The 10,981-nt window shown below is 42.5% G+C and overlaps 1 protein-coding gene across 5 annotated transcripts in view; it reads right to left on the reverse strand.

Annotated features, from left to right (window-relative positions):
• Positions 1-10,981, reverse strand: part of Pde1c (phosphodiesterase 1C) — a 554,512-nt gene that overhangs the window by 403,196 nt on the left and 140,335 nt on the right. For all 5 annotated transcript variants that reach the window (XR_003848641.1, XM_017796743.2, XM_029560849.1 and 2 more), the window contains exon 3: positions 5,209-5,380. Coding sequence is in view for 4 of the 5 variants with exons in the window: in XM_017796743.2 (XP_017652232.1) it covers positions 5,209-5,380 (172 nt within the window). In the remaining variant the exon portion in view is untranslated. The remainder of the gene's footprint in view (positions 1-5,208; positions 5,381-10,981) is intronic.

Genomic DNA, 10,981 nt, shown 5'->3' on the forward strand with positions numbered 1-10,981 from the left:
GTGACAAACTCATTCAATTTTATGTCTTACAGGGTTATACTGAGTTCAATATTGTATAACTGTATTAATTCAACTGCGAACCTAAAAATTTTATAGCCAGTTTTGAAAGAGATGTATCTTTGCTCTAAAAATTGTTATTGAGTGTATTAAAACTGTAATGAAATGCTTCTTCTAAAAAATAAAAAAATAAAAAATAAAAAGCCTTGGGTTTTGAAAGCAGACTTCTATAGCTAAATTCTTACTGAGCTTTCAGGGCCCACAGTGTGTACAGCTGAAGCTGCAGCCCACGTCTGATCCATTACTAGGCATGTCGTCCACTCAATAATACACAAGGGGTCCAGAAAGTGATGAGCAGAAATAAAAATTACGCTTCCTGAGTACATGCCAGATGCTGCACACTGACTGTCTCTCTCGTGTATGTTATTTCCTTTAAATCCTCACAACAACCCTGGGAAGTGGGTTTCTCTATCCCTAGTTCAAAGACAAAAAAACTGAGGCCAAAATCAGTAAGTGACCTACTCGACAGCAGTGAAATACTTTCAAGTTTGAGAAAAGATATAAACTGTCACTTCATCCTGAAGTTCTGACTGGCAGCATCAGCATACTTGGAGTTCATTAGAAAAGTGTACCTTCAGCTCCACATTGACTCCACCCTGGGGTGAGACCCACGGTCCCTGTGAACAAGCCCACCAGGTATTTTCTATGCACAGTCAACTTTGAACTCTCACAGCCACTATTCTAGTCCAACTTCCATAGTGATGGTTAAGAAAATAGAGATTCATCACACACACACCAAACCACATATCTGAGGTGAATGATATGTTAAGTAGATTGATTTAATCATTTTCAAGGTTATAGATCAAACCAAATGTTTGGTTTTCAAATTATGCCTTCATAAAACTGAGGGGAAAGAAAAGAAAACAGGCCTGAGGAGATGAAGAGATTTGTCAGTCGCCAATACAAAGACTATCAGACTTTGAACTTCCTAGTGGGGCATTTTAGACTATCCCTGAATGGTGAAGACAGAAGTCCCGAGAACTGAGGGCTAAGCTGTGTCACCTTCCAGAGACAGCTCGGCTTGAATTTGGACAGGAATAAAGACAGCTTCCCTTCAAGTCCTAGTATTTTCTGTCCAAGACTATGCTGAATTGTCTGCCCCAAGACACAGAGTTCCTATCCCTCAGTAATGCCCAGCAGAGGGGAGTGTGCAGGGAGGCATGCTCTGACTGGAGACAGTGTTTGCACACACCTCAACTAGTAAGTAAAGTACAGCCTAGCGGGGGCAAGGTGGTACCTTCATTTTCCAAAATCTTTATTACTAAGTCTGAATGTTAATCTCACTTCCGGTGACTTCCTTTGGCATTTTTGCTGGCTGACATAAATCGTGCTGAGCATCAATGGTAGTGCCAGCATATTTGCGGGACAGGCTTGAGGTAGTAGCCTGGTTGGAAGAGGAACTCCGGGAACTTGTTTTGAAGTTCATTCATGTGCATGCTTTCAATGAGGGCCTATAACTGGTGTAGTTATTTAGGTTGATTCCAAGGGCTGATAATCAGTGGGACCCCTGGCTGCACCATTATCAGGCACTAATCTCCAAGCAACCATTTTCACTCGTTGTGTTTGAATTTAATCCAAACGTTCTTCCTCCCCGGGTCACTTTCCTCTTTTCTGTGGTGAGCTGCATGTTTTGGTTGCTGTGGTTCAGGCCTGGTAGGGAAGAACATTGTTATACTATTGTTATATCAGAAAACCCTAGGGACACTGAAACATAAAATTTTGAAACATTTTGAAAAATATCTACTGTTTATAAGTTTATGAACCCTTCCTAACTTTGGGAATGGAAAAAACAGAATTTAACTTTAAAGTTCACTTTTTATGTTCACTGAACATATTATGCAAACATTAAGGAAGTGTTCACTCCTTGTCCTGGGAGTGGCTTGTAGGTATTTGCATCTACCTACTTACAGAGTGCTAGGAAAGCTTTGAGGTAAAGGTGGAATTATGCAACAGACCCCTTCTTTTTGAGAAAATCAGCATAGTACCAACTGAGACCAGGTAACAGCAGAGGACCACAGAAGCATGCAAGAGACACCAAAAAGAAGAGGACATCCAGGTTGTGACACACTCAGAACTCTCTCGAGGTCAGACGGCACACTATAAATTAACACTTTAATTCCAGTACACTATAAATTAACACTTTATTTCCAGTACACTATAAATTAACACTTTATTTCCCCAGCAAGTAGCAGAAAACAGCAGGAAAGGGGATGGCACTTAAAACACTGTCAGTAAGCCTGGGGGTCCTTTGAGTAGTTAACAGCTCTGACAAAAGGCCAGACTTGCTATTGACTTGGTACCACTGTAGTTTGGATCTTGTTAGGTATTAAGTGCCTGTGACCATGTTTCATGGCTCCCAGCTTGTGTCCACATGCCCTCAGAAGGATAAAGAGAAAGAGAAGTGAGCATCGAAGCTGTCACTCATCCTATAGCACTCCGCAGTACCAGTATTACAGAGCTGCTGTGAGGACAGACGTTGAAAGTTCCCGGGAGCCAGGTGCTCCTTTTCAGCAAACAAGACCCTCCAGGATTGAGAAGTGCCGCACATTAACAATCACAGGGGCAGAACTCCCAATTGTGTGTGTGTGCATGTGTGTACACACAAAGAGAGATGTACGTGCATGCACACAGGCAGGGTGATTGAGAGATTCTGGATTTCAGAATCAGAGGAAAGAATACTTCTACCTCCGCAGAGGGAAGAAGTAAAGAGTTACCATGGCTGTGGTTTAAAAACAGTAGGAATATAATGCACCTTTTTGATTAGGCCACTGGTGTGGGAAGTCAGCAAGTCTCAGGATTTTGGGGGGAATAACGCATTAAGTGTTATACTTCAATAAATACTATTTAAAATCCAGCCGCAGTTCCTTCCTTTTTTTGACATCCAGAAGGCATATGGAAGACAAGTGGCATTAACATAAGAGTAGCTTGATACTGCTTAATTAGTGATCAGTAAGTAAACTGCTTCCATATTTGAATATTTCCCTTTAACGTTTTATGTGCAACAAATCCCACAGTTGATCCTGACAACCACAAGTAAGGAAAACTGCACAAGGGAATATGTACCATCCAACATCCCCACATCAGTCAACTGTGTTCTTTGGGAGGAAGAATAGTTCTAGAATATCACACAGGACACCAATAAATTAATAGCCCATGCCAATGGATTTCCAACCTCAACTAATAAAAAGCTGCCACATTTGTATCTATTCCCTTGCTATTGTGCCAGGTGTTACAAGGAACCAGAAACACGTCCTGACCTTAGAAATTTATCACTGTTCTTCAGGAATGAAGATATTGACATATAATACAATTAGAAAACTAATTGGCGCATGCTCGTTATTAAAACACTCAAAGCACACCTTTGATGCCAGCACTTGGGACGCAGAGGCAGGCAGAGCTCTGTGAGTTTGAGGCCAGCCTCGTCTACATAGCAGGTTCCAGGACAGCTGCAGCTACAGGGAGACCCTGTCTCAAAAAGACAAAAAAAAAAAATATGGACATAATCAGAGCTAAACACTTTTAGCTTATCTTTCAGGCACAGTTACTGCTTATTTGTAAACAAGCTCATTGAATCATGTGCTCCTCTTGTGATCTGGTCACTTGTTACTGATCCCTCAGAACCCTACCTTGAAAAAAAAAAAAAAAAAAAAAAAAAGAGGGATGGATGATAGTAATGGAGCCGGAGATGGACACACAAATAGATGTTGCTTCTGTGCAAGTAACGGAAGAAGACAGTGTTTGAGTTGGAGAGAGTAGCTCATGAGTACACTGTATACATGGAGACTGGCTCCAGCGTGAGACCACATAAACTAAGAGAGCCAGTCAATGTCCCCTTTTCCAATGCTGTCACTTGAGAGAATACAGGTTCACAGGAGTGAGCCGGAGATGGACACACAAATAGATGTTGCTTCTGTGCAAGTAACGGAAGAAGACAGTGTTTGAGTTGGAGAGAGTAGCTCATGAGTACACTGTATACATGGAGACTGGCTCCAGCGTGAGACCACATAAACTAAGAGAGCCAGTCAATGTCCCCTTTTCCAATGCTGTCACTTGAGAGAATACAGGTTCACAGGAGTGGCTTCTAAGTGGCTTTCATTTCATTCAAAACCTCAGGATGCAATAACCAAACCCTTTGTAGGAGTAAGAAAAGCATTTGTCTGCAATTCCTGTCTTCCCAATATAGCCATCATGCTGTATAAAGAAACCCAAACCCCATTCATCACTCCTTTTCAGAACTCATCTATAATTCAATCTACACAAGAACCCTTACACAATGAAATGGCTTTCACTGAGCCACTATACACATTATCTTGAGGCAAAAGGTGGCCCATTTTCAAACGTATTTCACGGACTTCAGTAGTTGTCTGAAGTGAGGTTTACATTCTTCACTAGCCATGTGGAGAGTGTGATAGTCAACAGCAGAAAGAAAAGTGAGACCAGTAAAGTGAACGCAACAGGAAGGAGGGGAGGAAGGCACGCTGGAAAAACGATGACGTCTGAATCTCTGACATCAGAGATGCTGGACGCTTTAAGACCCATTCATAAAAAACAAATCTCTTTTCATAGCCACATTCATTTTTGTTTAACATGGATGGGAAGATAAGGAACAGAGTTATAATGAAAATGGGGTATGCTATCAAAGGAAAATAAAGGGGCCTTTGCAGAGAGCTGCAAGACTGAAGGAGCCAGAGGAAGCAAACAGCCACCTGGGAAGCAACGCAAGCTCTCCCTTCACTTCCCTCAGCAACGGCTCTTAATCTCTTACACCCAGAAACCTCCCCCTAGCAAGAGACAGCAAAGATGCAGGGCTGAATGAATCCCCACCACATGATTTATCTCTGTGCATTTATCCAGATGCGTCATTCTCCTTTGAAGCAAAAGACTCATTAATCCAATTCAAATTGCTGACATCACCAAGTCCTGAGCGTCAGCATTGAAATGTCAATACCAATTAACTATCCACAGCAATAAACCACTGATACACAGCCAGAAGTTCAGCTAGCATTGATTTCAACACTCCTTCATCAACTCAAATTTCCTCAGTGCAAAGAAATGAAGTTATTTGATGACCCTACTGACTAAGCATCCAAGTGGGTTCAAACAATTCTTCATGCAGTTAAGAAGGAACAAGCTGGATCTCATCCACCAAACCTGAAGGATGTCTTCACCAAAGCTTCTGGGCTATCCAGCTGTGGCAATTCATCTGCTAGGATTTCCTCTGGGGGTCGGGGGTCATGCACAATTGTTGGCCGTGGCTTCTCCTTGACATTTCCAGTGAGCCCGTCGATGAGGGAATTCCACAGGCAGTTCTGTGACTTAGACCCTGAGGATGAAGGGGAAATGTACAGGTGAATCATTGACTGACCCATGTCCTCCCTCCCCACTCAGACTATGCAGAGGCAGAGTAGGAGATTTGTGGCGACCCCCTCCTCAAGATTCTACCTGCACCACACGGTTCCAGACGATTCTCATCAAGCACCTTAAGGAGAAGCCAAAAATTTTTATATTTATATACAGAAAACAGGCCACCGCTGAATATACTGACTTACAGCTGAGCATTATGTCTCGGCGCAGAAGTAATGAGCTCTACGGGTATCCAAAGAGATGTCTAGCCAGCAATAGTACCACCACTTCAGAGAACAGAAGGATGTTGAGACTCAAGCCTCCCTTACAATCTCAGCTTCTTGATGCCCAGTTTTGACATTCCATTCTCAGGGGACGACCATCCCAAAGAGGGAACACCTCTGGGGACTAAAACTCATTGCTCATGTATATGGTTCTTCTGCCAACAGAAAGATTCAAGAAAAGCCATGCTGACGGCCTACTCTACAAACGCTTCAGACACATGAGACAAATGCAAAAAGTGAACATCAATGTAGAGTCAGATTAGCCAAGAAATCAAAGTCAGCAACCACAGCAGTAAGCCTTGCTAACAGTACATACCCCTGATATGATGTGACAAAAACAGTCCTTTACCTCTGCTGTCTTCCCCAAAAGCATACGATCCCTATCTGTTAAGCTTGCTTCTAGCTTCTACCATGTCACACTTTCACATCTGTCCAATGTGCACATGCCCCGCCAGCCTGTTCTCTCACTTTTCCTGGGCCTCATGCCCCTTTATCACTCACTAACACCAGGAGTCACCCAACCTCCTCCTCATAGGGCTTTCACACTCCTGCTTCTAATGACCACAACCTCCCAATCACCCGGCCAGGTCCCAGGCAGTTAAATTCTTTACAGTCCCTCTGCTCCAGAGCCCTCAGAAGTCAACCAGACTGGCCAGCCCTGTGCCTGCTTCATGGCCTCACCTGTTCCTCCTATAGAAACCTAAGCCGTGGCCCACAGTCCCCGCTCCTCTCCCTTGTGTGATGTGCAGCCCCAAGGGGTTGGTGAGTATAAAAAACTGTCCTGACAACACAGTTTTCTCACAGTCTGTTGACTTCACCACAATGAATCAATAATAAAACCTAACAGGTCTAGTCACGGGGTAAACATGAGACATCCCAGTTGAGAAGCATTGTGAAAACATCTGACCAATACTCTTTAAAATAGTCAAAGTTCTCAGAAAAGGAAAATCTGAGAAACCGTCATGGCCAAGAGGAGCCGAAGAGCCATTACTAAATATTTAAATGTAGTGCGGTATCCTCAATGGGATCCTGCAACTTAAAAATGATACCAGGCAAAAGCTAAAATAATTTGAGCTCAGTTTGAATTTCAGTTCATAATAACACATCAAAAACAGTTCATTACTCATAAGAAATGTATCATACTAATGTGAGGTTAATAACAAAGGAAAATAAGCATAGAGTCTGTGAGGTCTCCTCGTATCGAACCGAAGGTTTTAGAAACCTTCTGTAAATCTATACCAGATTGGTTTAAAATAAATATTATTGTAAGAAATAAAGTAGTAAGCTTATATATAACCTATGAAAGAAGTCTTTGAGGAAACCCAGATTTTCCTCAAATATTTTAGAATCTGAAAGCACAAGTCTCACACTCCTGCTACCAGCTCACGCTGGCTGTGCTCTCCCTAGAAGTATTTTCACCTTTGCAAAAAGACACTGTGGCATGGCGTGGAGTCTTGCTCCCATGGACCTGCATCAGCCAAATGGGGCTTGGCTGCTCCATCCATGAGACAGGATGCCTGAATGCAAAGGTCAGGCAGCACTAGCTACATGCATGTATGTAACAGGAGGGTACAGAACAGACACACATGTACACAGGGATACTTAACTTCCTGTTGACCCTGACATGAACACAAGAGACCACACTGCCTTATCATGTCCGAAAGACAGCTCTGCCATAAGGTCAAATACCTAAAGAGAGCACCTAAGGAGCTTCACTGAGTGTTTACCAAGCACACCCATGACCAGAAAACAACCTTTAATGACCATGACCATCTGTGACTGATCCCCTTGGAGCATCCATCCAGACTGCTTTTTCCTCAATCAAGAGCACTTTAGGAACAGAAGCAAATCTTGAAGCCCCTGAAATACAAGACCATTCTTCTTGAAACCCTAACCATATAGCTTAATACAATCTGGTCTCATTAATGAAAGTCTGGTTCTATTTTAATAAAGATCTTTTATATGTTAATGAGGGTCTGGGCTTTCTTAAATTCGGTCTGTGTGAAGGCCTTACAAACAAGTTCCAAGGCACTGACCTCCATTCTTGTGCTTCTGTAGCCAATAAACATGCATTGAATTGCATCATTGTGCCAGGCCCAGTCTAGGCCCTTAAACAGAAAGATGAAAAGCTGGGAATGTGAAAGGAGGTATGGGACATGTTCTGTGGATTCTGTTCACAGCTCCCAACAGCCTTCTTGTAAACTCATTGGTATCTTTGTAGCACTGACCACTAGCAATAACAAACAGCAATACACCATACTAGAGGGCAAACAAGGTGCTACCCGAGCCCAAAGAAGGCTGGACTACTCAATCTCGGGGCCCTGGGGAAAGTGTCAAGAGAGCATGACACAGGGTATAGGTCTAAAGACAGAGAAGCCCTATAGCCAGAGGAAAGAGCACTTGCACAGCTCAGCAAAGCCACTGGCTGAGGCTGAAGCAGAGACAGAGGGAACAATGTCCAGAGCAAAGTCCAAGGGCTAGCTGGGCACTTGTAAAATTTCTTGAATAAAATGCTGATAGGCAAAGAACAAAAGATTTCTAAGCAAGGTTGTGGTATCTGTCCTACTTAGCTTCTTATTACTGTGATAAAACCCTCTGACCAAAGCCAACTTGGGGAGGAAAGGTTTATTTGGCTTCTATATCCCGATCACAGTGCACCCTTGACGGGATGCCAGGACAAGAACCTGGAGTCAGAGACCAAAGCACAGACAGCTGACAAATGCTGCTTACTGGTTTAATCCTGACAGACCGTGGAGGAATGCTTCTTACCAGCCTAATCCTCTGACCTGTGCTCAGCCAGTTTTCTTAGACAACCCAGGAGTACCTGCACCTCCCACAGTGCACTGGACTCCCCCACATCACTCAACAATCAAGAAAATGCCTCACAGGCATGCCCACAGGTCAATCATGAGGAACTTCCCCAAGTGAGGTTCTCTCTTCCCAAGTGTGTCAAGTAGACAGCTGAAGCTACGCAACACGGTATCCATCTGCCTTTTCAGGAAGGAAACTGGTGTGCTGCAGAGCAGCAATAGGTCAAAGTGTCTGTGAATTCACACATGGCCACACATGCTACTTGTAAGTGAATAACAACGCCTTATACTCACAGATGACTAATCCTTGAGTATATGCAAATTCATAAAACATAAATTCATTTGTAAGCTTTGATGAACTCAATAGCTTTTCTATCATTTTTCAGTGAACCAAAAGGATCATGAGATCCAAGCCACCCTCCATGAGGGGTCCAAAGTGGATACATACTGTCACCTGAAAAAGCTGTACTGACAGCTCAAAGACAGACATACAAGCTTAAAAGGCAACTTTAGAATCCATCTATCAACAGACCTCACTTAGCATTCATCATCATCAGCTCCCCTCACTTGCCTTCCTCTTTTCAAGACAGGCACAATATACCATTTCCCAGCTTTCCTTGCTACTGTGGCTGACTTTGGGTTGTAATTCTGTGCAAACAAAATGTAGCTGGCAGTTCCTGGGATTACTGTCTCTTTCTCAATAAGATTGTACTTCACACTTAATAGGAAAACAATTTTGTCCCTTTAAACTTGGCCTGTCTCCTCTTCTTTTCCTTTTCCCTTCCTGCTGAAAGGTAGGCATGGAATACGTGAGCTGCATCTTGTGAGCATGAAGTGATTAGCATTGTGACAAAAGCCTTGCATGAGTAGAAAGCTAAAAGAACCTGGGGCCCTCACAGGACAGTTGAAGAGCTGGCCTACCTCCTTCCAGACTCCTTGATGTGAGAAAAACACCTACTCAGCCTCTTATATCTTTGGTATCTTGCACCCAAGAACATTCCTAAATAAAATCTGCATTTTTTTGCATAATAAAAAGATGCCCCCTGTATCTGAACTGTGCTATCTAGGAAGTGGTATTTTAATAAGCCCTCTATTTATGAATAGTAAACTTAATTTGCATACTCTCCTCTATTAAATCGGATCCACAGGTGTCCTTACTGAAGGTTCATGAAACCTTATGAGGTGCGTGTCTCTGGGTATAAAGTGCATTTTGATCTTAGTGGCACATTTAAGTGTGAAAAGTCAAAACAGTCATTATTGTCATTATTTGTATAACCTATTTTTGGCATCTCCTCTTTTTCTGTGTGTGTGAGAGAGAGAGTGACAGAAAGACAGGCAACAACAAAGACATACAGTATACACATGTATATATGTATATATGTGCATGTGTACAGATACCTGTACATGTGTGTGCACATGCATGTGGAGGCCTCAGGTGTTGTCCCTTAGTATGACCCTCCACCTTATTTTTCTTTTTTTAAAAATTTGTTGAGCATTTCATACATTTATATAAGGTGTTTTGATCAAATCCATGCCCACTCCCTCCCCTCCAACTCCTCCCATATCTCCCCATCACTTTTTTCTGATAACTTCATATACTCTTTCTTCTTTGATTAATTTTTTATGGGACTTTTGGCTACTCTAACATTCCCCCCTTTAAAGAGGTACCCCTAAAATCTTTTAAGGATTAGATAAAAGCTCCCAAATACTTTCAACATTTTTGGCCTTTGGAACAGAGTATGTTGCTAAGAGGCCCAAGGACATGGTGAGTTTTAGCCAAGAAACTGGCTACTTTTCTTTGGGGTTTTTTACACTAATTGCCTAGCCAATTCCTACCTCCTATTCTTATCACACCACCCTCTGAAGAGGTTACCCAAATTACCAATAGGGAATTGGGATGCAGACCGCTCTGGCTTCGTCCATGCTTAACAGGGACACAGGGCGAAGCAATTGGGGTACTCTTTCAGTGCATAACTCTTATCTCTAGGGGGAAAAGAAAGCCCCTGAATCATGAATAGGAGATGTGAAGGAGAAGTAAAGGCAAGAGTAATTAATTAGCATTACAAGTTTTAGATAGGGAACTAGAAAAAAGTCAGAAGAGGGCAATTTTCAACTTTCATGTAAGAGTCCATTGGAATTTCTTGACAAGGGCTTCCAAAATCATCGCTCTATTGGATTCCTCCTCATTTTTTTTTATTGGTTTTTTTTTTTTGTCTTTCAAGGCTGGACTCGGGAGTGATAGACTCAGGATTTGCTTTCAGGTATTTTAATAGCTGTTGGAGTGGTTAGAATCAGTGTCAGTTGATAGGGAGAGAAAACCTAGATAGGGAGAGAAAACAAATTTATCCATCATTTTAGAACAATAGCTGGTTCTCTCCCTTAGCTACAGGTGGGCACTGCAGTATTGGAGACCAAGATTTGAAGTCGTATACCTGAGCAGCACTTTCTGATTAGGAACAAAATCATCAATGAGAAATAACTGTCTAA

The sequence above is a fragment of the Nannospalax galili genome, unplaced genomic scaffold, assembly GCF_000622305.1.
Source record: "Nannospalax galili isolate Female #2095 unplaced genomic scaffold, S.galili_v1.0 scaffold132, whole genome shotgun sequence".
In the NCBI taxonomy this organism is placed as follows: Eukaryota; Metazoa; Chordata; class Mammalia; order Rodentia; family Spalacidae; genus Nannospalax; species Nannospalax galili.